Source organism: Thunnus maccoyii, chromosome 6 (genome assembly GCF_910596095.1).
Source record: "Thunnus maccoyii chromosome 6, fThuMac1.1, whole genome shotgun sequence".
Lineage (NCBI taxonomy): Eukaryota > Metazoa > Chordata > Actinopteri > Scombriformes > Scombridae > Thunnus > Thunnus maccoyii.
Window position 1 is genome coordinate 15,929,046 of NC_056538.1, and position 27,803 is coordinate 15,956,848.

The 27,803-nt window shown below is 38.7% G+C and overlaps 3 protein-coding genes across 8 annotated transcripts in view; 2 read left to right on the forward strand and 1 right to left on the reverse strand.

Annotated features, from left to right (window-relative positions):
* The window catches only part of relt (RELT TNF receptor), a 30,572-nt gene extending 24,339 nt beyond the window's left edge, over positions 1 to 6,233 (forward strand). For both annotated transcript variants that reach the window (XM_042415150.1, XM_042415151.1), the window contains exons 8-11: positions 141 to 219; positions 2,391 to 2,762; positions 3,647 to 3,775; positions 4,403 to 6,233. In XM_042415150.1, the coding sequence (XP_042271084.1) occupies positions 141 to 219; positions 2,391 to 2,762; positions 3,647 to 3,775; positions 4,403 to 4,406 (584 nt within the window). In that variant the 3' untranslated portion in view covers positions 4,407 to 6,233. The remainder of the gene's footprint in view (positions 1 to 140; positions 220 to 2,390; positions 2,763 to 3,646; positions 3,776 to 4,402) is intronic.
* Positions 6,234 to 8,055: 1,822 nt separating this feature from the next.
* LOC121899029 (P2Y purinoceptor 2-like) lies at positions 8,056 to 13,783 on the reverse strand. Its single transcript, XM_042414582.1, has 5 exons — positions 13,184 to 13,783; positions 11,693 to 12,046; positions 10,133 to 10,301; positions 9,451 to 9,796; positions 8,056 to 9,365 (listed from the first exon to the last, which is right to left on the reverse strand). Exons 2-5 carry the CDS (start codon positions 12,027 to 12,029, stop codon positions 9,177 to 9,179), a joined length of 1,041 nt encoding a protein of 346 aa, XP_042270516.1. The 5' UTR covers positions 12,030 to 12,046; positions 13,184 to 13,783; the 3' UTR covers positions 8,056 to 9,176.
* Positions 13,784 to 15,965: 2,182 nt separating this feature from the next.
* Positions 15,966 to 27,803, forward strand: part of LOC121898919 (F-BAR and double SH3 domains protein 2-like) — a 77,269-nt gene continuing 65,431 nt past the window's right edge. For 2 of the 5 annotated variants that reach the window (XM_042414444.1, XM_042414445.1), the window contains exons 1-2: positions 15,966 to 16,337; positions 20,164 to 20,261. In XM_042414444.1, coding sequence (XP_042270378.1) covers positions 16,317 to 16,337; positions 20,164 to 20,261 — 119 coding nt within the window. In that variant the 5' untranslated portion in view covers positions 15,966 to 16,316. Of the gene's footprint in view, positions 16,338 to 16,551; positions 16,677 to 20,163; positions 20,262 to 27,803 lie in introns of those variants that run through there. The other 3 variants (XM_042414447.1, XM_042414448.1, XM_042414446.1) reach the window with 2 other exon arrangements.

Genomic DNA, 27,803 nt, shown 5'->3' on the forward strand with positions numbered 1-27,803 from the left:
ACCACATTCTTGTAGGCAGGAGATGCTTTATTATTACAATTTAAAGCATTGACTGAGACAAAAATTTCATTGACTTTCACTGTGGCCAACATTTATTGATTTAGTCTAAACAGAACTGTGTGTATTTGTACGTGTTTCAGAAAATGCTGCTGCACTAGAGGAACTGCTGCTGGAGTACGAGAGCAAACAGATGGCCCTGAGCAAAGGCTCGTCAATCAAGTATGAGACCCCCCCACACACACACACTCCCATAAACTGTCATATATATTTTGCTCAGTCATGCTGCTCAAGGTCAAGCTGAACCCAGAGGCAAGGAGAGTACAGGAGAGAGCAAGTCAGTGAAGAGTGACTCTTATGTGATTGAGTGTGTGTGCAAAAGCAGAACACATATGGTCTGTTAACACTACATACAGTATATTACTCTCCTACCTAACAACATTAAAATGAGGGAGTTTCTTGCTGCAGGAAGAATAATAATATAAACTTTGATTTGTTGTACCAACTTTACTATTACACACCATATTACTGTAATGTGAATCTAAGAGACAATAACATGACTTGACTCATGCTCCTAGTAGAGCTGCTTGATATGAAAGAGCAGAACAGAAGCTTCATATTTACCTCTTAGCTCCGTAACTAACTGTTTTCTTTCTTTGTTTATCTTAAATAGAACATATTTAGGAAGCAGCAGTGTATGCATAATCAACTTTTCATGTAAAAGGAAGGAAAAACACACTTTACTGTAGCTCTACATCATATCAATGTGGTTGACATTTACATCGCACTTAATTATTGTATTTGGACAATTTTAGACTTAAGAGACAATTTAGTTCACAATTAAATTTGATTCATGTCACCCTTGTGCTAAAAACAGTGGAAATGAAATACTAAATGGTAATTTGAATCATTAAAGTATGACAGAATACAGCATAGGGTGTAAAAATTCACTTTCCATTGACAATGTGTATATCTTGAAAGTAAAAATGAAAGTTGATCTACACAAGATTAAAATTCCATACTAATTTATGTCTCTACATAAATGGTTGGCTGCTCAACTCTGACACATTACAACAATATAATGCAGCTTGCAGTGTATTGTTTTGTCTTTTATTTCTACAAAAACTCAACTCAAGGTGACACACATCAGGCCTTGTATGTACCCTCAGTGGAGCTGATACATAGCAGTGACTCACCGCCACATGTCTGAAGTGAACGTCTCATGCCGTTGTAACCGCAGTCTATTGAGTCATGAGGTCTAAACACCCTGTCTGTTACAAATCTCAATGGCTGTCACATAGCTTGAAGTCACACGATTTACATGACCAAGTGTAGTTGAGGTCTGAACTTGGGGTTACAAGTTGCAGCCAGGTAGTCAGACATTAATCTAACAAGTCCAGCAACATGCTGCTTATACCACAGTCTACACCACTGTGCTTTGACTTTTGCTTGACTATCATTTCTGCACTAGCAGCGAAAGAAGATGAAGAAGAATCATTTGTCATCTTTATTCTGTATTCTCCAATCAGCCCTTCATTCTTTACTGCTGCACTGACCCAGCTTCTTCTACGGAATCACTAAAGTTAATCTTATCTCACAGTATTATATACGGTGGTAATGGGATCTAGTTCACTTCAGTATGTGTGCCACATCTACAATAGCGAGAGGTCTCAGGGGCCTCTGGCAATGTGCTGCTGCTCAATGGGCTGTGCAACATGTGAGCTTTAGATTCGAGCACATTCTGACACTATCTTGGGTCACTGCAGGTCACCCACAAGTTGGTATAACACAGGCACACACAGCAGCATTCATCTCTCTCTCTCTGTCTGCCTCTCTCTGCACAATAGAACAAAGCAGAGCCAAAAAGCTACAGAACACTGGGCTGATGTGGGCAGCCTAACGTGGCTGGAACATTAAGAGATTAAAAACTCTACATTTGAATTTTCCTTTTGTTTTCCATTTATACATTCAAACTGAATTCAGGCAGATTTAAGGACAATGTTTGTGAGCTTTTCTGAACCTTAGGGGATTCACTTGTCCTTCTGGCACTATGGTCTGTTGCTTAGCAACACAGACAAATTGCCGAACTTGCACTAAGATGGCAAAAACGTTTATGAAACAATTGACATACTTTTGGTGATAGCTTGCTCCTCTATTCTTTTATTCTCTTACTGAGACATTAAACTGCACAATTGGCTTTTAGTTATTTTAATTATTTAGGTTTAATAAATCATTTTAGAGTAGAATCAAAGTAGTTAGAGGAATTAGGAAGATATAGTTTTTAAACTAGTTTTAAATTTGAGGGGAAATCCACCACATGTGTTGACTAAACTGAATATATCTATGACTAAAAAATATGAAATGTTTAACTGATCTCCTGCTCTCCCTCCCAGGTTCCCGATACTGTCTCCTCTGTCCACGTTCCGCTCCCTCCCTAGGCTCTGTCCCCATCAGTCCCACCTACACACCATCTCCGGCCTCTCTGGCTTGGCCCCCAAACATGGCTACCGGTGCTCCCGCTGCGCCCAGAGAAAATGGCCCCCTGTCCTCATACCACCTCTGGATTCCTTAAAAGATCCCCTGAAGCCCCCGCAGAGCCTCATCCTGCCCTCCCTGGACCAGCAGAAGAGCCCCCTGCTGGAAGCAATGTTTGTCGACATGCACCGTACGCAAGCTGTTGTGCCAAATACTGTACAGGAAAAAGTGGAGGGGAGCGAAGTGAAGGAGAAGAAGGAGGGAGAGCTGACAGTGCTTTCTGTGGGGAGGTGAGACTCGTCTATATTGTGTCTTTTCAGACAGAGGTAAAATCACTGGTGTAAAACTCTTAATTAGATTAGTTATGAGTAGCTCAACTAAATACACTCAAGTGATGCAATGTAACTAAATACATTTACTCAAGTACAGTTTTGAGGTTTTCTTTATTCTACTTCACTACATTTCAGAGGCAAATATTGTACTTTTTACTCAATCACATTTACTTGAGAGTTGCAATATAGATAGTTGTTTATCTGCAGATTAAGATTATACATACAAACCATATGATCATTTTATGAAATATGATGCACTGTCACAGATTAAAGTACCCAGCAATGTAAAAATTATTCAAAATTAGCCCTCTTAGGTCAGATTTAGCAATGAAGTGCTGCTTACAAGTCAAGTTATTTTATATATAATATGATATATAATAATGTAATTTTGGATGGGGCCATTCTGTATTATACTTTTTTATATTTTAAATACATTTTTCTGACATCACTTCTGTACTTTTACCTACAGAAAATTTTGAATGCAAGACTTTTACTACAGCACCACCGTACTTATTTAAAGATCTGACCACTGACACACTCACAGTAAAAAGTCATAAGCGATATTGCTAAGAAAAAAAATAAAAACAAAAAAACATTTGATGAGATATTTTCCATGTAAAAAGCTCAAACTAAATGCTTTTCCACATTATTTTATCACTGTCCAGTTAGGTTATAGAAAGGATAGAACCATCTGTAGACTGTAGGGGGTTTTTAATGTAGCAAGTACAGCTCTACAATACAATTACCTGATTTCAAGTAATTCTCAGAGTGTAGCAGAAAAGCTGATATAATGATTACCATATTACCTAAATGTATCAGTGATCATATCTCTTGCTCAACAGATTTCAAGTCGCTCAGATCCCCGAGCAGAAGCCCATCACTGTGGAAACCAAGACATCATCCCAGGAGCAGCGTAATTCCCTCTTTGGTGGAAAGCCCTTCTCTTCCTCTTCATCATCAGGCATCAGGAGGTATGACCTCAGACAGTTACACACTTCTTCCTCTCTGTCTTACTACCACTTCCTACTATCCCTCTCTCTCAGTCTCTCTCTAGCCGCCTGACTCATTCCCTGTTTTTCTCTCTGTCTTCCTCACTGCACATTGCTGATGTTTATAACAGCATAAGTGCTGTGAAGTGGTTGACACAAAGAGACTGTCAACTCACATTCTTCTAGCCAACACTGAATTATATAGTCCGTTTCGGTGGGAAAGGAAATTATACATAATATGATCAGTTCAGCAGAGGAGGATTCTGTAAAATGATTTGGGGAAATGAGCCACTTCTGTTTCCAATTGACTAGACATGAACATGCAGCTGAGTCAGCCTTATTGCAGGGGTCATGTGGTCCTGCCTATTGTCAAAATGAACTGTCCATTTCATCATTTCCTACACTGAAAAAACCTCTTGAGTGGACAGTTATTGCTCAAAATGAGCCCAAATGAGGAATAATGAGAACAGTATGCTATTAAATAGCTTAAATTTGATTACTTTAACAGTCCCTGATCATAATAACTTGGAAATATGGTGTATTTGCTTCACTCTTTCTTCTGTTCTGTCCTTCATGTTGTCACACTCACATAGTTACTCTCTCTTTCAGGTGAAGAGACAGAGAGATGCTCTACGATAACACTACCTCGCTGAAGATGACCTCATCATCCACTGACGACTTGACAGCCGGCATGGAGGGTGTTTATAGACAACCGACACCAAGAAATTACAAGAACCACCTCCTGCTGGAAGAAGTTGTTTCCAGTTATGCGATAAGAGGAAGATAACTGTATTTATCATTACATTAATAATTATTGTACTTTGCAGAGGGAGCCACTAAATTAACAGCTGGTACAGATTGGCTCCACTGTCCCAATCCAAAGACAAACTGTTCTAAAAAGCCTGTTGGATACACACTCGGAAAGTATGGAGAAGTTTCTAGTATAACTTTGGATTAATTATCAATATCCGACACTAGAGGGAAGGATGAGAGGGATAAAACAAAGGAAAGAAGTTTGGATGATACACAAATGCACTCTCAGCCCCTGTATTTGTGATTCCTACAAAAATAGACACGGGGTACGACACACATCTGCATGCACTCACTCATGATATAAAAAATACATGCTTAGTCTTCCCTGCATGCAGTGAAGAGGACAAATAAAACTGAGGGAAAAAAACTGTGGAATACATTACTGAGAAAGAACACAACTCAAACAGAAGTGAGACTCATACTTATAAGTGTGTACTTTTAAAAAAAAGGGGAATACATTCTTCTAAGCGAGGTAGTCTGCAACACAGTGCCACATGATCCATAGTATGACTGTCACGTGACACTGGGTTAAAGACTACAGTAGCACTACAATAAGTATTACTTATTAAGGAAAAATGTTCAATATAATTTTGATGTTTCAAATCTATTTTTTTAGAAGTTTAGTGATTTTGATGATTTCTGTTGCTTCTGCTCACGTAAGTGAGTTGAGGTTTTAGACCTTTAAAAATGTTGAATGTAGTCTTAATAAAGGTAGCTCACTGAGTTCACTTGAACTTATTTTGACAGTTTGAGAAATATGAACTCAGTAATGTACGCCTGCCCACAGTCAGCATTAATTACATTTGTAACTTTTAAGCTCTAGATCCAAGTAGGTGATCTGGGACCAAAATTCGTTCTTAGAGGGGGCTCCATATCACAGCATTTTTTTAATGACACTGCATCCCAATGGCAGTTATATGGGTCCTGGGGTGAGAAAGTAGATAGGTAGATTTCACTTTTGTAGAAAAAAAACCTGTAAATAAATGTACATATGTAAATATGGGTGGGTATAGAGAAACAGATACCTGGCTTTTATAATTTGAGCGCACTGGATGTATGAGGTGATATATTAGATCTCCACTAAAGGTAAAGACAATTGCACTGCAGCACTGTGTGACATCTCTAATCCATCAATCAATTTTCACATTCAAATCATAAACTTAAAAAACCTGAAGTTCCACAGACACACACACACACACACTCTGTTTTCACAGTTTAATTAAATAAACCATCCAGTGGCTGCAGAGGATTAGTGGTCGAGATGCCTCAAAGTCATGCAGCTCACTTGGCTTTAGTTTACATCCTCATGGGTTTTAAAGAGTGTACTATAATCATAGAGGTTTTTAGCTAGTCATTTTCATATTTCTTATTATGTTAGTTACAAGGAATATGACAACATGTCTAGAGGATGGGATATTTATTGGTTGAAGCAGTTATATGTTTTCTTTTGATCTGTTTTTATTGCTATGATTAGGATTATTATTGTTTTCAAGCTGAGGTGTTGCTGGTAGAAAAGAAGGACAAAGAAAGAACATTCATCTCATCAACTTTGTAGATTGCATTTATAATATTACATTTTTCTGTATGATGTTTTTACTCTTGAAATAAAGAAGAGTTGTATTTTAAATCCTGTGTTGTTTGCTGTTCTTGCTGGTAACATGGTAGGGTTTTGTTTTAGTAATGTGGCATTTTAGTGTTATTATTGTCTGTGAATGATTTATGGATATGCGTAACTGGTGAACTATAAAAGTTAAAAATTTAGTCTCATCTTATTAAGTCTTGTCAGCAGCAGCTTTGTTAGTTAGGCAGTATCACCCTCTAGTGGTGATTTAAATCAAATGTAGCCAATACCAATGAGATGAGTGTCTATGTCTCACCATATGACCGCAACACTTGACCAACCTATGCTCAGCTACACTCCAACTAGGGTTATACTCCCCACAAATGACAGTTAAAACTGGCCAAACTTAATAAACTTATGTGACCTCTAACTATTCTGATTTCAAATAACCTCAGCAGAAGTTGTACTGTTCCAGACTTGTAGCAAGGTTGGATCACCAACCACGCAATATGGACAACTGCTTCAAGGCCCCAGTCCTTCATGCTCCCCAAAAGGCTTATTTCACTGCAAATTTCAATTCACTAATAAATAAGGTGGGTTCTGCTTTATTACCTAATCTTGTGGCAGTGTGTTGTAGAGGGGCTTTGTGTCAAAATAGTGGTTTGAGAACATAATCATTTTAATTTACATTATATTCACATGTTTCATATTCCCTAAATAATCAAATTACCTTTAACATGCATTAACTGATTTTTTGGTCACCTGTTTGCAGCAGAAACAAGCTGTAAACACAACACTGAAGCTGATATGAGGAACGTTTTAGCAAACAGTTGCTTATTTTACACATCCAGCAAATATGGAGCAACATTAGCATTCATTTGGAGTCATGTTTGTGTCCAATATTCACTTTAACCAATATTCCACTTTAATCACTTGCTAGTTGCTAACTTTGCCTGTTAGGTGCTGGGAAGGTAGCATACACACAGTGGGGTTTTTTTTTAAAAGCTTTTTTGCTGAAGGAAAGGCAAGACAAGGCAAGTTTATTTATATAGCACATGTCAGCAAAAAGGCATTTCAAGGTGCTTTAGATAAAACATTAAAAGCATCGAGACAGAGTGCAAAAGAAACACACAATAAAAGGACACTTAAATACAATTAAAAACAGTCATTAAAAAGCCAAGAGAATAGAAAACAAAAACAAGCTAAAATAGAATGAAACAGGTATAAAATACAAGACTAAAAGTTACAGTGCAGTGTAAGAAATGAATAATTATTTAATTTAATAAAAGGCAGCTGCAAACAGAAAAATCTTCAGCCTAGATTTAAAAGAACTGAGAGTTACAGCAGACCTGCAGTTTTCTTGGAGTTTGTTCCAGATATGTGGTGCATAAAAACTGAAAGCTGCTTCTCCATGTTTAGTTTTTACTCTGGGAACAGAAAGCAGACCTGTCCCAGACGACCTGAGAGGTTTGGGTGGTTTATAACGTAGCAGCAGATCAGAAATGTATTTTGGCCCTAAACTATTCAGTACTTTATAAACCAATAGTAATATTTTAAAATCAATACTTTGACAGACAGGAAGCCAGCGTAAAGATCTGAGAACTGGAGTGATGTGATGATGTGAAATTGGGGTCTGATTCGATGACTACACCAAGATATCTGGCTTGGTTTGTGGTTTTTAACTTTACTGATTGAAGCTGAGCACTGACTTTTAATCATTCTTCCTTGGTTTGGTCTTTGTTTAATTGAAGGAAATTCTGGTATATCCAATCATTGATTTGTTCAATGCACTTACTGCACTTCATCTGCATAATTATGGTAATATATGTTGTTGTTTTCCATAATCTGAGCCAGTGGGAGCATGTAGATGTTGAACAGAAGAGGCCCCAGAAAGGAGCCTTGGGGAACTCCGCATGCTGAAAACAGCTACTTGCTGTGTGTGGAATGACAGTGATGAGTGAACAGTAAACGTGAGCCAAAACAGTAAAGCTGCAGATCGTACCAAGAAGACAAAAAGATACTAGAATGACTGTGGAGTCAATAACAATCTTTTGCCCGGGAGCATGCTAACAGGTTAATCCGGCCTGACAAACAGAATAAAGATAAACAAAAGCTACATTACACCTGCTTTCTTAAGGAAGTGTCTTGAAGAATGATAGTCAGGCTTTCTTTCATTCAGACAGCCATCATGCAAGAAATATACCTTATGAATCTAATTCTTGACACAGATTATGGCATTTAAACTAAGAAAATCATGCATGGTATATGAAAATAGTATCATCACTGTTATATTTTCAGAATCATCATTTTTACTTCCTTCACATTTTGGGACACAATTTGACACACAGACACACACACAAACTCCAGGACATTCAAAACAAGCCTAAACAAGACATAAAATTCAGAGGAAGGTGAGCTGATGAAAACTTCCTATCAGATTGTCAGAATAAAAACATACAAACATCAGACGCTTGTCCAGTTGCAGCTGATGAAGCTGTAGAGCACTGTGTAGTTTATTTCTTTCAATACATTCTAGCTTTTCAAACATAACAAAATATTTTGATTTGTAGAAATCATTTAAATGCCTTAAGTCAGTAATCTACATGATTTAGCCATTGTGTATGACTGAAGGTTTGTTTGAGTGTGAGTCTTACATCTGGTCAAACCTGTATGTGCACTTGAACTGGTTAATGATGGAAATCTGAATGCAGTGACTGTACTTGACACAACTCAGCCCTTCAGTAGATTTTGCACTGGAAATTTCTAAATAAAGACTACAAACTACTGTCACCGAAATATGTAAGGTTTAAGTCTTACTTATTAACACATTCGCTTCTTCAAAGAGAGACTCCAACCCTCAGAAGTTTTGTGCTTTCCAAACACACAACTGGCGAACATTTAACATTTAAAAGTGAACTCTTGAAGCAGATGTTGCATCTGCTGGACACAACTGGCACTAATGCTCCCACAACCTTGTGCCTTTTTACCAAGATCGTTTTAAGGATTGGTTCAAAGTTCTGTTGTCAAGGATTTGGTCACACTTTTAGCTTTCTTGGTGATGGTGAACTTGGTGATGTTACTGCGGGCTTCCTGCCCAGCCAGGAAGTAAAGGATGGGGTCCAGACAGCTGTTGGCACTGGCCAATGGACGGGTCACCTTGTAGGCCACACTGGAGGCCTCTAGCAAACTACAGCTGATCTAGTGAACATATACAAATCTGATTAACTGACTTTTGAAGACATTATAACACATTAATAATTTAAAAAGTGTATTTTAGCCTCACCTGTGCCGGATTGATCTGCCTTAGGTATCTAAAAGAGTAGTAAAGACTCCTGGTGAGGTGGAAAGGCAGGAAACATAGCATGAACGTTGCCAGCACGATGATGATCATCTTCACTGACTTCTGCTTGGAACGGTGGGCTGACAGTCGTCCTCTCTCACCCTCAGCTCCCCCTTCAGACCCCCAGCCAGGCTCAAGAAGCTTCCTCACCATGAGGCCATAGCACACCATCACCACCATGAAGGGAAGGGCAAACATGAGCACTGACACGATTGAGCTATATACCAGGAAATCGTCAAAGTGCTCTGGGCTGGTGGTGTCGTAGCAAATCCTCTCTGTGGCCACATCCCTTGTGAGGAGATAACAAATGACATTTGTTTAGGATTATTAAATGGCACTACTGCTTTATTTGATATTGAGCCACAGAGAAGGAGATAGGAGCGATGAAAGGGAAGTGATAAAATGTAACTTTGTTAGCTAGAAGGCTGGTTGTTCAGTTAAGTGTGTCCCATTAAGACAGCTAAGATAAGGTACTTACACAAAAAATCAATAGTCCACAGTTTAACACATTTAGAAAAACTTCCAAAACAATGAAAAGGGATATTAAGAAAGAAGACAGAATGAACGAAAGAAACAAACAAATATAAAGAAGAAAGAAGAAGACAATTACACAAATTTCAGTTACTTCGTTCTTGAGAAGTAGAGAACAGGTGCCTGGCAGAGTAAAACACAGGACCACACTGCCACAGAAACCAGCCTGGCCCGGCGAGCACTGACCCAGCTGAGGGAGCGGACTGGATAGCAGATGCCAACAAACCGATGCAGACTGATACAGGACAGGAACAGAATGGACCCTACCAGAATGAAGTGAATGAGAGAAACTGAATACAATTTTTTTTCATCCTGTGTTGACTCATGGCCCTATCCTATTTAATCCATAGTATTTCATATTTTTACATCAGTATGATTTTTTTTTTGTATATTCACCTAATACTGTAATATGGTATATTGTATCATGTTGAAAAATGTTGGATTGTGTCATGTCACCTTGTGTCTTATTGCGGTGTTTAAAGTCAGGTCATTTTACACCATTTTGTTTAATTTTGTGTTATATTGTCTTTATATTCATATTTATATATAGTATATTTATATTCTATATCTGTGATTTTTTTGTCATGCTAGTTGTTTGTTTGGGAATGATGCAATTACTAAATTTGTTGCTTTGATCAAAAGCGTTGGCCAAATGAATATAATGTAATTGTCATATTGCACATTATTATACTTCATTGTATCACAGTGTATCTTATTGCAATATGAATTATTGTATCATATTGCATCAGAATGTCCTCGTATTTTATGATGCCCCATGATTCTATTTCTGTATATATCATAAAATTTTGTATTGTAACGTTTCATATACTATATGTATTGTGTATTGTATCATGTCATGTCACTGTCACTTGTGTTGCTTTGAATGGTTTCAAGTCATTTTACATCATACAATTGTATTCTATTCCATTATTGTGTCTTCATATTGTATTGTTTTTTACTGTATGATATTACACCATACTATCACTGTGTATGTATCATATGATTTTATATTATATTCTGTATCAAATTGTAACATGTTTCATAGTATAGCATTATTTGTATTGTATTATATCATAATGTATTGTCACATATTGTGTTTTGCTGTCAACTTATGTCTCATTGTGTTACTGTAAATCAGATTATATTACACCATATTTCATCATTTTGTATCGTATTGTGCATCATATTGTAAACGTGTTTAATCTTGGACTCTGTTTGAGAATGATGAACTTATAATTTTTGATTACATTGTGTATCAATTAATTATTTCGCTTCATATTATAGTTATTTCAATATATCACATTATACTATATTGCATCATATTGTGTTGTATCATATAGTTTCATATCGTATCGCAGTGTAAAATACTGGGTTGTGTCATGTCACCTTGCAACACATATTACATCATATCTTATCATACTGAATGGCATCATAATATCTTCATATTATTATCTTATCATACCATAGTATAACTGGATGTATTATATAATTTCATAGTGTATTGTGTATGTTAAATTATATATTTCATATCACATCATACTGTATCATACCGTATTGTATCATGTTGGTATAACATATTAATTACGATAATTGTAACATATCAAACTCTGTTGTTTGCTGTATTGTGTGTGTCTGTGCCATAACAAAACAATACCATATAAGTTGGAATAAAACAGGAAGCGTATAATCTTGCAGAACGGTTCACTGAAGGGCCAGTCATTCTCATCGGCATAGTAATAGATGAGGAAGGGCAGAGTGAGGATGTAGAGTGTGTCACACATCGTCAGGTTGAACATGTAGATCGTGGAGGGATTCCAGCGCTTAGTGCGGAACACAATCACAAACAGCGCTGTGGCGTTCAGCCCCAGACCCATCACAAAGACCAGGGCATAGCTGACAGGAAGCAGAATATATTTAAAATCTTCATTAAATTGACAGTAGAAGGCACTGACATTGGTTGGGTTGGTCTTGTTGTTGTCAAAGCTGGCCATCTTGGTTTCAAGAACACCTGAGGTAAAGATAAATACAAAGGAACAGATCATGAAACTAAACACGCTATACACCCTATATATTATAATGTGCAGCATTTGAAGAAGCCTTTTACCAAGTAACAGTATAACAGACACAGGAAATGGGTATGATCATGAGAAAGTGACATCAACCTAGATAAACTTTACAAGTCATTCACTTGGGCATGTCTCAGCAGTACAGTCCTGTATATGGCATGCCATTCTCAGGCATCATCGACTAATCCCTTGTGATTTTGCAATCAATTTTATGCAATCCAGTACATAGCTTGGGTCCCATTTTAAAGTCATTATGCATTCCACAGAAAGTGAATCATTTTAATGCTGATTTCTCTTAATCTCCTTTTTCATTCTGAATGGGAGGTTGACTAAATGAGAGAAAAATCGAGAGATTGAGAGAAGAGAAGAGGACACTTAAATAGTGCCATCTGTATTAAATCATATGCTATTCTGGCTGAATAAATGACTCAGTGTGTGAGTAAGCATGCAAATAAAGGCGTGTGAGACACGTGTTTTATGGCTATGATGTAGAGTAATGCATGGTGTGTACTATATGGTATGTCAGTAGGTATGTTTAACAAGGTATATTGTTCCCCCACTCGGTCCAGCAGGTTTACCTAATGAGATATAACAGGGTCTTTAGAACCTCAGTGCCTTTTCTTTCTCCTCCCCCAAGAGAAAAAACTCAAAATCTATAAACACATCTTTGTTGTCTGAATCTTTTTCTGAAGATTCAACAGCCAACAGCCTTGTGTGGCAACAACCTTTTTCAAAACATTTAGTGCAGCTGTGTTCTCACAGAGCATAACAGCTCTCATTCTGGCGCTTTGCATGTCAAAGTTTTCCAGAACCTCGTGGCTCTGAGAGAGGGAGAGGGAGCGACAGAGGAATAACTTTTTAACTCAAACCAGACCCTGTTTTGAGACCCTGTTCAAGCTTTTCTTTCTGTTTAACTCGCTGGCCATTTTCTTCTCCTATTTCATTCTTTTAGTTTTAGTCTCGGCCTCATAAAATTCTGCCTGTTTATCTGGCGACCAGTTCAAACCAGTCATGTAATAGCACATAAATTACATCTTCACAACTTCAGAAGCAAACAAGACAGCAGATGCCAAACTTACTTGTTTCTCAGTTCACTGATGAGTTAACCTATGGCGATCTCTTTTCTCCTCTCTTTGACATTGTTTTTCTGTTTGTCAAAAACATTGCGTCTCGGTAGCCCTTTCCCCCTCTCTGTCTCCTTTTCTTTCTTCAAAACAGCTGCAAGTTGAATTTAATAGATAACAGACCAGAAACAGAGCGGCCCCTTCTGTAGTCCCCCGAGTTCCTCTAACCTGCTGTGTGCATGCCATATCAAACTGTGCACCGTGTTACTAACAATTCAGCAGTAATGTAATCTGTGCTAGAGGCAAACCTCTAAAACGTATGAAATTACTCACAATTTCGCAGTCTGCATGAACGCTATCGCCTTTTATAGACTGTCCTGTGCTGACCATCCTGTGCAATGTATCCTCATTCTTATGAGTAGATTCGGTATGTGCATGTAAGTATGTTGTCTAAGGCTGAATGTGTACTTAGGTACATGAGTGGGTGAAAAACCTGTTGAGGTGTGTGCCTGTCTGACAAGCTGTAGCCTGCAAGCAATGCACAAGCAGTTGGGCCTGAGGCTCTGATGTAGATCAAAGATGTTAGAGACGGACAGAGACAAGAGAGTCATAGCCTTTAACTGTTCAAATATTTAGTTTTTCAGTCTAGCATACTAGCTCAGACAAACATTATTTTAAAAGTTTAAAATAGGAAAACAGACACAGTTCTTAAGACCTATTAAGACGAATTCATTGTATTTTTACTAGCATTGCTATGATAAGAAAAGACCTATATAAATGTTAACAACTAGATTTTCTTCTTCTTGGTAACCTAGCTTTTAATAGGGAATGAGAATTCAAACTAATTCTCATTACAAATAATTATTTCTTTAATTTTTTTTCACCACAAAGGCAAAAAGGCTTTCTAGAAGGGTCAGATCTTAATACAAACAACACACAGCTATGGGCACAGTGATTTGGCATGCAAGGAATGTTAAAAATCTCCTGCAATGCAAACAAAAATATAAATATATGGTCCTTTGTTAGAACATTTTTTCTGCCTCCACCAAAATACTGTGAGCCTGACAGCCATAGTGTGTCACAGTGTGAATTTTAAAACACCAATATCCATTTCAGGCAAATATTATGAAGTGTGAATAGAAGCAAACCATCTATGCAGCATTTTGTACTTTTACTACACGAACTTCACTGTTTTTATGGTAAAATTTCTTACCTTGGTATGCCCAAATGTAATATAGCTGCTCCTAAGCAAAATCATAAGAAAAATCCTAAACCAAAAGCATCCTGGCAGGATCCTAACAAAAACAATATGATCCAACAATGAATGTCAGCCATTTTCCTCAGTGCCACTGGCAGAAAGTTATATGTGTGTGGGTGTTGAGAGATGCATTTTTGTGGGCAATACTTTGAGTGTTATACTGAGAGGAAAGGTGAGAAAGAGCACTTAATGTCTTACCTGCCCCAGAAACTGTGCGTATTAATGATTACAAGGCCCTTAACCTTAACCTTGGCCATGGCACGTAGTGTGGGAGGCATGAAGTAAAATACAGGACCTCCCAGTCTTCTCTTAAACTTTGCTAAAATTTATGCCTCCAGGGACTCCTATGTTATTTCCACTCATTATATTTTAGCAGACATTATTACCCAGAATCTGGCCAACCATGTAACAATCTGCTGTAGTTTGGTATTAATGGCATCAGCAATGTGAGTAGAAGTGCAGAAGTATTTCTGGGCAACAATAACAGAGGTTGCATGTCTCCCCATCAGTTACTAGTATGTCTTAACCTGGAAATCTTTTCAATTTCCATTTCACACAGGCCACTCTGGAAGGCAGATGGAGGTGAGAAGTGGTGTGAATTTCACAGAGAAAGACAGTGACACAATTATGTATGAATGTATGTATTTACATTTTGAGTTTCACTTGCAATATTAATTGCAAATATAGGCCTACACATGCATGCTGCACATAGGCATGTAGACAGTGTATCAAACCAGCTGCTGCTGGTGCCCACTCATTATAAGGGTTTCGGACACCCTCCGTTGTAATGCATTCCTTTAATAGTTCACTCAGCACCCACTTCAAAATGAACCCAGTAACTCTCTTTTACCCTTTCTACTCCCTGATATCCCATAGTTTCCTGAAAAGTGGGCACTACGAAATAGCACCACAAAATATTACAAATATTAAATATAAACGTTCTGAATATTAATTTATTATTTTTGGTATCAATCTTTATTTTGATTAATATCTGTGATTGTATATAATTTTAGTTATTCAGTCTACTATATATATGTGTTTTTAAATAATTCATCTAAGCGTGTAAAATTGGTGATATGTCAGATTTTTTCCCCATATCTTCTAAATATATATATATATATATATATATATATATATATATATATATATATATATATATATATATATATATATATATATGTATTGTCTTGATCGATTTTTCCTTGATCGACTGCGGTTTCTTGTTGCTATGCAGGTCTGAGAGACGCAGCCTCCTGTCAGTATCAGCCTTGTTCTCCTGGAGCAGCTGAACTAGTGGATAAATGATCCCGTTTTGTAGTTCGCATCCTTTTTGTTCCCCTAATTTGGTTTAAAACACCTTTGCATGAGCGCTAATCGATGTTAATGTTGACGCCGGGCGAAAAGGCAGAACAAAAAAGATGCCTCTCTGCTCCCGGTGTTTTTCATCAGACACGGGCAATCCCATTCATGGCCACGTTGAGGAGCCATCGAGCTGAAGTTGCGGAAGGGGTTCCCCGTTAATACCCCCAACCCCCCCACTCCCCCCCACCATACCTTCCCTCTGCTTTTTCTTCTCCGCCTGTCTGCTGCCCCTGCTTTCACAACACAGTACAGTACACACTAGTCATCCAGTAGTGGCAGCAACCAACACAGAAGTGTGTTCAGTCTCTCCTCGTAGCCTCAGTTTCTGCTTTGTATAAACTGGCCATTTATCATCAATCATGGCCGCCGGAGTACAAATTTAACTCCCGTCTTGCCTCCCTGTCGTCTGGAGGGGAGGATTTTTGTTTGAGGAAGCAAAAGAAATATTAGTCCCACACTGATTTGGATTTCCTTTTGGAATTACAATACATTTCACAAGGGAAATACCATTCATGTCAATACTCCAAAATGCAGCCGCCGCCGAGGAAGGTGAGTGATTTCCAGAGTCCGTTATGTTTTTTTTTTTTTTTTTTTTTTAGCTCGTCTGTACAGACAATGACAGACAGATAACAGTGTAGTAACCTTAGTGCTTCACTAACCACTCAAAAAAGCGACTGGTGCTGCAGAGTAACACAATTAAAAGGGGTTGAGACGTTTTCTAGCCAACATTAGCAGCGTTTGCTAGCTAGGTTAGTTGGTAACCTAGTGACATTAAAATGCATCTGTCCAGCCGTTAGCGTCAACCATCAAACGTCAAAATACGTAGCTACTACAAAACGCTAGGTGGGCTAACATGAGACATTTTATACAAAGCAGCAGACCTTTTAAGTAAGTAAATATGATATATTGTCTGTCCTTTCAAGCACATCCTGTAACGTTAGTAAAATAACTTTAATTGTGAAATGTACAATAGCTACACTACTCAACGTTACAGCACGTTCATCTGTGGCTGTTAACGTTATAACGTTAAGTTAGCTAGTACAACAATTAATACACAGCTCACTGTGTAGCCACGTATTTTACTGAATTCATATTAGTACATATTGTAAAATTGTGACCACAGTCCCTCTATTACTCGTTGTGATGCTTCTTGTCTTGAGACAAGACCTTCTAGTCGGTCCAGGGTCACACACATCATTTGATCAAAGCCAGGCTGAGCTGACAAAAGCTAAACAGACACAGACACACACACACACACACACACACACACACACACACACACACACACACACACACAGAGGAGACATGCTGGCAGAGCCATGTCTAATACTGACTTATTGATTCTGTATGGGCTGAGAAAAAGAACATAGTCCCCTATAGCATGGTACCCAGTGCGTGTGAGAGTGTGTGTGTACATGGTGTGTTGAACTTGCTTGTCTATAGCTTTCTATGAGTGTGTGTGTTGTCCTGAAATAGATGCATGAGAGGCAATTACCCTGCTGTGAACCTCTGTGCACAGTTTTCTCTTAATTATCACATATTCCCCCAGTGCCATTTATGCTCTGGGTTTCTACACACTGACTGGCCTAGAACATGTCATATCATGTCTGTGAAGCACACACACACACACACACACACACACGCACACACACGCACACACACACACTTGCACACAGGTCTTTTCATCACAGAGGCTATAGAGACCCCTATGGTTGTCTTGTGTTAGCCTGTGAATGATCAAGTGCACCATTATGGTCATATTAATTTTGTAAGAACTCATTCGTCAGCTGTCACCATCTTTAGCATTCATTTTGATTTATTTTTATTCCAGTGAAAATACTTCCAAGAATAAAATTAGCAAAATAACGATACGTTACCCCCTGCCAACATGGCTGGCACACTCAGTACACTCAGCCCACAGAACCACACCACAGAGTGTTATCAGTATTTGGCTGTTGGATACTAATCATTTCTTTCCCAGTGTGACACATATAGCCCCTTAAATATTTTGTCTGTGTCTCAGCACATCTGTTTACAGACTGAGCTCATCTGATTGTCATATATTAGTTTTATGTGGCTTAGATTAAAAGATGGCTGCTGGCAGTTAATGAGGTTGAGAAAGACAGTACAATGACACACAACATTGTTTTGTGATGTGATAAGCTAATAACATGCAGCACATCTATCTATCTATCTATCTATCTATCTATCTATCTATCTATCTATCTATTTATCTATCTATCTATCTGTCTATCTATCTGTCTATCTGTTAATTTTTAAGACCATTCTTAGTGGATCTGTTATATTGAAAGGAATTATTGTAGCTGAACAACAATTTTTACAATTTTGCATTTTTTACTGACCCAACATTTACTCAGTCAACCTACTAATCAGCCAACAGCCCAGTATCTTTAACTTCTCATACTGAAGAAACAAATATACCACACATGAGCCGACATGAAAGAGGAAGTTCATGTACCGATGTAAATTCGTCATCCTTGAGGTAAATCTGATAATGTATTTTGATATAGATTTAAGGTCATATTGTTAGACTCTAGTTCCCCTCATGCAGTACAGGTGGGGGATGTGTGTATGAGAAGCTTCATAAAATAATCAGTTTTTTGGTTACAAAACAGGAAGTACTCTCTTAGCAGTATAGCCCTACCTGCTACTGTACATCAGCTCACGCTACACCAGCTGAGCTCTTTTCCTTTAACTTGACCTTTAATACGTTGTTCATTTTATACATCTTTCACTGTGCCTCATAATTAATGTCTCCCTATCTCCTCTTTTTCACTGTTGCTTTCACCTTCTTCTTTCTTCTCGTTGACCGTCTCCCTTTCTCATTCTCGCGATCTTCTTCTCTCTCACCTTTCATATTCTTCTCCCCTCATGCACGACCTCCCCTTCAGCTACTCTTCCTCTCGCTTTTCCTCTCCATCTCCCTCTGTCACCCTTTGCCCTTCCCCTTCTCCCTGTGGTTCCCTATGAGGGATAGAAGGTGAAATCAAGTCAAGTCATTTTAGCCCTGATAATGTAATGAACCACTCCCCTCTTATCTTCAAAGACAGCGCATGAAAGAAAGGGGCTCTGCAGTGTGTGTCCGTGCGCGCGTGCGTGTATGTGTGTGTGTGTGTGCCAGTATAGTGTGTGTTATGTTGTTGATTGTTTTGTCCAGAACAGTCATGAATTTGTCCACTGTTACTCTGGTGAATAGCCGATGGAATTCACCCGACAATACACAATGACCTTCACAGTGACTCTCTATGTGTTGGCAGGAGTGTGTGTTTGTGTGTGTGTGTGTGTTATGTGCTTGTTTGTGTGCATATTAAGGGTGGGCTTTCTTTCTGTCTGTTGTTTCACAAGACTGTGAGACTGATTGCAGGTTAAACCCCCCCCGGTCTGACCACCCAAATGAATTTGTGTATGAGGTCATGCTATTAGCATCTTTTCCTTATGTACACGGACTCTGTTCCCAAATGTGTGTGTGTATGTGTGTATGTGTGTGTTGGTGTGTGTATGTGTTCTTTCCAGGTGACTCTAGGGCTGTGCACGCTTAAATAGATGGCATCTGATTGACAGACATTGATGGTGGATGAATTATTTGAATGTGTGTTTGTAATCATAGTGACTTGGGAGCCACATTATTTCATACTGAGAAATACACAAAAAGTACATCCCCTCTGCACAACCCACATCTCAGAGCTAAAAAAAAAACTAACAAAAAAACGATAATCAGTCATGATGTTTTTTAAATCAACAAACCAATATTGGTGATAATAGAGCTGAAACAGTCAATGAATTGACAGAAATTAATGAACATCTGTCAATTGTTTAAGTCGTTTAATCAGGTGTGAGTTTTGTACTGTTTGGCTTTTGAAGATGTCACTTTGCATTTTTTTTTGGACATTTTATAGGCTAAACAATTCATTTCTTTATCAAAAAGATAAAAGACAGATGAATCCATAATAGAAATAATCAATAGTTGGGACCCTAATTGGTAATGTTTAAGTATTTGTCACATTGTTGTATGACTTTTGTGATGTGGTTATGCAACTACTGAGAAAACAAATCATTAAAAATCATTCATTTGGATATAATAATCTGGCAGGAAGAGGGATTGGACATTATCTCAACTCTTTTGAGTGCAGGAAATAACAATATTTAAGCTCTGCTCCCAAATCTTGCATGATGTCTAGTCTCATATCACATTATTGGTATTTTCTTAATATTTCAGTATACAAGGACAGATGATTTGTTGTAGAGTTGGGTGATGTTAAGGTGAATGTGAGCCATGAGGTAAATAACAAGCGGACAGGCCGATAGAAAAAAAATGACAAATCAGTTGCTTGATGTGTCTTTTTGTTTCCCCCAGGTCAAAGTGACACAGGAGCTGAAAAACACACACACAGATCAGATGACAAGACTGCACTTTAAACACCAGACCGAATGTGACCTGCTAGAAGACATGAGGTATGAACACGTCTCTGTCACACGCATTAACACAGTCTTGCTCTCATCCACTGCAAAAGAACCGAGGAACACACTCATCTGCTGCCAGATAATTTTAAATCTAGTCATCATTGCTGACTGTGACACGGCTGTGCACAGAAAGAGAGAAGGGAGTCTAATGAGTGAAGGAGGAGTGGCATGAGAAAGAAAAAGAGGAGGAGGAGGAGTATTGTCATATTCCAGTTTTTTGAGAAGGACAAAGGGTCGGGAAAATGACGAAGGAATTTCCTGCTGCCCTCTTCCTGTTCTCTGACTCTGTTTCTTTCTTCCTCTCTTTCTTAACTTCCAAATTTCCCTCTGTGTCTCTGTCATCCACTCTTTCGTCACTGGGTCTCTATCGCTTTGACAATCTTTTTTTGTCTGTCTCCATATCTCTCTTTCATTTTGGCTCCGCTCTGTTTACTCATGACGTTTGTATGTCTGGCAGTTTTCCCTTTTGGATTTGGCAATGGGAGGAAACCCTGGTTCCTTCACACGCTCTCATTTTCTGTGTTGACTAACCATTGATTATTTATGACAGCAAACTCTCTAATATGCTCTGCCTCTCTGCTTCCATCCCTGTCTTTCTCTCTGTTTCTCATTTTCATGCTTTCACTAGCTATATCTCCTCTCTTCTCTGAGACTTTTCTCTCTTTCTCCCTCTTTAACTCCTAGGGGCAGCTCCAGCTGTTTGAGAACAGATTGGCTTGTTGCTGCTGTTTTTTTTTTTTTTTTAAGATTTTTTTTTTTGGTATTTTTGCCTTTATTGGACAGTGGGCAGTGAAAAGGCAGACAGGAAACAAGGGGAGAGAGAAATGGGTATGACATGCAACAATGGTCCCTGGCTGGAATCGAACCAGTGATGTTGTGGTTATATGACATGAGCAGTAACCATTCAGCTACTGGGGTGCTCTGTTGCTGCTGGGTTTTGGAAAGTGAACAAAGCCCCGGTCCCACTTGTGGGAGAGAAAGAGAGCCAGTTTAACATATGCAACCACAATGTGTTAGTTCTTTCAATGACTGAGGGATGGAGCTACATGCCACTGGGTAAAGATCTCCAAAATTGGCTTTGTCATCCTCATGGCTGAAAGACGCTGCCTGCAGTGTTTTCTCAGTGAGTTCCTCTAGCCTTTAATGTTTTGTAATTATTTCTGATGACACATTCTCATGGTGGTAAAATCAGGAGCAGCAGGGCGGTGCAGTGATTAGGGAGACTGGCATTCGATTGGGAGGCCTAGACTCAAGCCCCTGCAGCAACAAGCATCTGCTTTGTCGTTGTGTCCTTGAGCAAGACACTGAGGCCCTGTTAGTTTTTCTTTAGCTGATGTAGCACTCATCCATGGGGAGGATCTTTTTTATAAGATTATCATAAAAGATCAGAAGGGTCAGGGTTATCTGAAATTCACACCAGAAGCAAGATGTCAGCGGTGTGCAGTTGCTACGAAAGTGTCCATCGATTCAATCCACGCTGACTCCGACCGCTGTTACTGTTGTCTGAAGCAGCTGTCTTTTTCAGCAGCACTGCACCTATAGTGCTAAAAAGAAATTTGCCAGCCAAACTGTCAACTGTCTTCACCAGTACCATGAAAATGTTCAGTGGACAAAAAATATTTTCAAGTAGCTTACATGAGAAGCACACAGGGAGAAAATGGGCATTTTTTCAAGATTTTCATCTCTCAGAGTTTTTGTGCTTTTAAGGAAAGAGAAATGTCTCTATTTCTTGAAAAGGATGAGTGAAGGCTGCCCAGAAAAACACCGGAGGGATGGATGGCCCTTTAGACTATAGTGCATGAGTTCAACTGGAATTTCTATTTTCACTGATCCGTTAACACCACATGTGACATAGTTAACTAACCTTATAGGTTATTGACATATCATACTCTTTTAGATGTACCTAACTGTCCAAGCTGTAATGCTAATTCTGCAGCAGTCATTTCCATATGAGAAAGCACTTAATGCTCCATCCCCATCTAGGGTCAGAATGCAGACTTTATGACTGTGATGCTGCTCACAAACAGCCAGTCAGTTCACTACGGTAGGCATCTAACCAGTTGGCTAACACTAGGACATTTACAGTAATGATAATTAATGTACATTGTCCTTTTAAAAATACATTTCTTAAAGAAATAGGTCAAAGGAAATGCGGCCATATAATCACACACATACATGGTTATCAGACAGACATTTTACCTGTGTAAAGCCTACAGTAGATTTGAACTCTTACATCCCAAAAGCTGCTATGAGGTCATTTACCCAAATTTATCCACAGGCTGGCTTTGTCAATATAAACGCACACACACATGCACACATTGCTACCTATATGGTAATAAGTCTCTTTACCAATGGTAAAGGGTGAAAAAATGAAAGATAAAGAAAGTATGAAAGAGAGAGAGACTGACAAAAAGAAAGAAAGAACAAGAAAGGGCCATGCATTTAATCCTCAGGGACTGCATTTTAGCTTGAGTAGTCTTATGAGAGAGGATGAGAGAGAGAGAGAGAGAGAGAGAGAAGAAAACGATGACAAGTTGGTGGACTCAGGGAGTCAACTTGGTGTCCTCAATCCAACTAAATCCCTATACCCTTATGTCTGCCTCAACAGCAACACACACACACACATCATCCAGTGCTGACCATAAAAGTAGCCAAGTCTCATACACACTTGTATCCTCCTCACACACAGTTGGTAACGGTGGCCTAGCTTCCTCTTGCTGATTTGGCTAAGGAGATATTTTCACCCTAAAAGTGTTTAAGTTAGTAGATTTTATGTGCTATTTTTTTAGCTGAAGCCTTCTTCACATCAGGCTAGAATTGGTATGCTGATGCGATTTGGGAATTTACCCTGCGTGTCTGTGTTTTGTGTGTGTATGTGTGTGTGTGTGTTATCACATTCAAATGGGCCAAATGAAATTTGGGTTTCGCCCAGATTTATTGACCAAATCACAGAGGCTTATCTGCAGATATCATTGAGACATAATGGGTCTCCATGCTGAGTAGCTAGATGAGCCTCCTAAATTTGAAACCCGAAATGCTATTAAAGTTCTCATTAATGATTTTCACCGCAGCCTCCATAATCCTCGATGAGGAAGAGGAGGAACAGAAAATCAAAGACTCATTGGGGGGAAAAAAAGACCGAAAATGAATGTGATGCTGATTCACTTGCTGCTAAGATAAGGCTAAGATGACTGGATCCTGTTTCAAAATGAAGCAAAAGTGATCCTTCAACCACAACCATATAAATATTTATTTATTTAAGTGGATATATTAATATATTTAAACATGAGTCACATCCTAAGCAGATAGCTGAGGCACCATTTGCCTACTATAGTAAGCACTGGCTATGACTTAGATAACTGTAAACTGTGTGAAATAATAATAGCGATTTACTGTTAAAATATGTTTCAATTTGAATAATAAGGGGGTCTGGTAGGTACAAGGTAGTCAGATAATAAATATTACTAAGAAGAATCAAACCAAACTACCTAGTCTGTTACACAAATGTCCCACAAAACAATTTATTTTACAGTACCTGGTTCACTGAAATACCACAATACTGTAATAACACTTTTGTAGCAGTCCTGCAATAAATCCTTCCTTTGTGAAGATTATTATATTGAGTGTTTATTGTAAAACAGTTGAGAAGCACTAAGAGCAAAAGCAACCCGACATTACGTGTTCCAGCAGCGATGCATTTTTATGCAGTGCTCTTGCAAAAGGTTATGGAAGAAAAACACTGTGCAACAAGGTATCTCCGTATTTAACAAGTATATTTCAGTTTTTTTTAGCTTACCAACATAGCAAAGCAGCATTTTCAGGGTGTGAAAAATAGAAAACAGAGTGTTCTATTAACTGTCAGAGCAATGGCAAAAAATACAAATGTCCGATTAATCAACAATGGCAGCAAACTAAACAGTCAGGCGTTGTAGAAGCTTTATTGTGTGACAGATTCAAGTGTTGCACTTCAAATTATCCTGAAGTGTGACAAAGTGACTTCCACCAACTTTCACTGAAAATTGTTTTTTTTGTTTGAGGGCTGGCTTAATGTTTAAACCGAAAATTCTTTGACATCTCGTACTTCAGTAATCACACCTGAACAATAATCTGCAATAATGTTATGGCCACACTCCTTCAGTTAGAGGGATCAGTTGCTGGTGTACCTCGGTCACCAACTGGTCCCATTTCCATTTCACAACACTATAAAAATAATCGGATACTGTATTTTTTCTTTTGAGAATAATAGAACAGTGTTAGTTATAGCACAAGATCTTTGATTAAGGTATGAATTTGGTATCTTGCTAGTTGAATTTCTGTCTTTTTTGTTGCTTCTAGGGCTAACTAATGACTATCGATAAATCTGTTGATTATTTTCTTGGTTAATTGATTAGTTGTTTGGTCTTTTAAGTATCAGAAAATGGTGAAAAATGTTGATCACTGTTTCCCAAAGCCAAAGATGACTTCCTCAAATTTATAGTTTTGTCACATACGACTAAAAAAGCAAATATTCACATTTGAGAAGCTGGAATCACAGCATTTGGACATTTTTTTCCTTAAAAATTGACTCAAATGATTAATTGATTACCAAAATAATTAGTGATTAATTTTATAGTTGGCAACTAATTGTTTAATCGACTAATCATTGCAGCTCTAGTTGCTTTCAACTTATCTTTCTAATTTGCGTTTAAAAATCAGGTAAAATTGTGAGCGTTTTTGCCCAAATGCCAAATCTGCTAAGTCCATCTTGCTCTTACAGTGGAAAAGCTGCAGAGAATCTGCTCTATTATGTCTTGTGGTGATCAAGCGGTGTGAAAACATGACCACCCTCCTCCGCCTCTGTCTCTGTCTGTGACTCATGTTGCTTATCCTGTTGTCACTGATCTCAGCCTGTGTCCTGTAAACCATTGATTTCAGCTGTTTTCCCACGTTTGATCATTCCCTCTCTCTGCTTTTCAACACACTGCCCCCTTTGCCCTCAGCACACACACACACACACACACACACAGACACACATACACACACACAGACAGCACATACACTTAATGTCCACTCTCAAGCACTTAAGTATTTCCTGGCAGACGCACATTCATCTGCAAGTCTGGGCATTTTCTTTTTTCCCTTTCTTCTTCATGCACAGCTGATGCTGACACTGCTTCTTGACTCATGCACCACGCACTTACAAACATACACACGATGGACAGACCGAGTGGTGGGATAGAGGGAGAGAGAGATGAGGAAGGAGACAAGGAGGAGGGAAGTGGTGAAGAAAGCAAGTGTTAAAATGACAGAGGCAGTGCAGTTTATTTTTGCTACACTAATATGATAGATGTGTAGTCGCACACACACTGTATGACACAGTTTTTATTTTTATTATTATTAAAATTATTATACAACATGATCAAACTCTCTGCCAGTGATCTGCCTTTTCTGTTCATTTTCATTCTCTGTTAAGAATCACACTGTGTCAGACAGTGGGTGTGAGATATTTCCAGCTGATAATTGGGTATCCATGTTTACGTATGAGGTCTCCGCCGCAGTGTAACCATGGCAGCATGAAAAGCCTAGACATGTCCAAAGATCCCAGTGAGGATGTGTGTTTGGTGTGTTTCTATGTGTTTACCAGGGTTGACTTTGCTTGTATGTTCCAGAGGCATCACTAGTACACAAGTATGCTGCAGTATTCAGATACCAGAGCAGAAAATGCTCACTTTGAGGTTATGCATGAATGTGTCAGAGAGCCAGCATTCATATTTGCATATGTACTATATGTATGTGTTTTGGTGACGAAACCAGTGATTGGAAAGTTGAACCTGCGTGTGTATGTAGGTGTGAAATAAACTGACATAAAAAGTTTTTTTTAGAGATGTCGCCACCCAATTTCAAAGATCAGTATCAGGGCTGATCAAAGTATTTTTTACCTGATTGGTATCAGCTATATTGAGCATGAACCATAGAACTATATATACGAAACTAAGCCCGATGTAAAGGGAGAGCACAATTTGTGCAGAAATGCACGACAGATGCAGAAATGTACTCTGTGTACCTGCAGCTAAAATGTCTGCAGTGTGGAAATATTTTAAATTGGAAAACGAAAGCAGTCCAACATCTACTTGTAATGTCTGCAATGTGAGCATTTCATGAGGTGGTAGTAACAGAGCTCCATTAACTACTACCAGTTTGATACAGCACCTAAAAAATAAACCCTCAATGGAACACAGTGAGTTCACTTGTGTAACTTGCACTTAAGCAACAAACACTGGAGGATGCTTTTAAAAGGAGAGAGGAATTTATTTGAGACAGCGACAAGGCAAAAGATTACAGAGAGGGTAATTGAATCGTTTTGGATGACCAACCCATCACTGTGGTAGAGAATGCAGGTTTTTGCTGTTTTCTGGAGCTTTTGGGCCACGGTATGCCCTGCCCTCTCGACACTACATTTCAGACGCTGCCTTACCGGAGCTTTACAACAAGATTCATGACCACCTACAATGTCCTTTAGCAGATATGACTGCTATTGGCTTTTACAACAGACATTTGGAGTTCTGATGTTTGCCCAATGTCATTGCTTAGCCTCACTGCACACTGGAGTGACTCCACTTTTGATTTGAAGCGTGAGGCATTGCATCCTCATCAGTTTCGTGGGTCTCATACAGCAGAGCATGTAAAACAGGCAATCAAGGAGATGCTGAACACTTGGGAAATAGACGAGCAACGGGTCCATGTCGTTTTGCAAGACAACGCAGGAAATATGAAAAAAGCAATGGATGATATGGGGGTACCAAACGTGGGCTGCATTGCACATGCTTCAGCACACTTCAGCTGGTTGTACACGAGGGTCTGCTTTCTCAGTGCAGCATCACAGACGCACTCCCTAACGCAAGGAAGATTGTAGGGCATTTTAAGTATTCGCCACAGGCCTACGCACGTTTGGAAGATATCCAGATTGATATGAAAATGCCACCCAAGCACCTACAGCAAGATGTGCAAGTAAGATGGAACAGCAATCGCTACATGATACAGAGCCCTCTGGAGCAAAACCGGCCTCCCAGTGTCTATGCAGGTGACCACAACCTTCCAGCTACACTGACAGCGAACCAGTGGACACTAATGCAGAAGACTGTCGAGGTTTTAGCTCCCTTTGAAGAAATGATGAGGGGAGTGAGTGCTGAGGCTGCAGCTGTAGCTGATGTGACCCCTGCCATAATGGTGCTTAAACATATTCTTTCTCGAGAGCATAGCACTGACCAGGGAAACAAGATGATGAAAAGCACACTCCTAGAGGCAGTGGATAGATGCTTCAGCCAGGTTGAGACTGAGCCACTTTGGTGAATGCTAGATACAAAGACAGGCAAATCCAGTAAATGTACCTTTTGAATACTATGATAAAGTCTAATTTGATTTATAATCAATCAAATGTAAGTCCACCAATATCAATCATTTAAGACAATTTCTTTTTTTCTTTTTAGTTATTTATTTTTTTTTATGTAGATTTAGTTCTGTTAATGGTTAGATGCTTTTTTATTTAAGTACAAA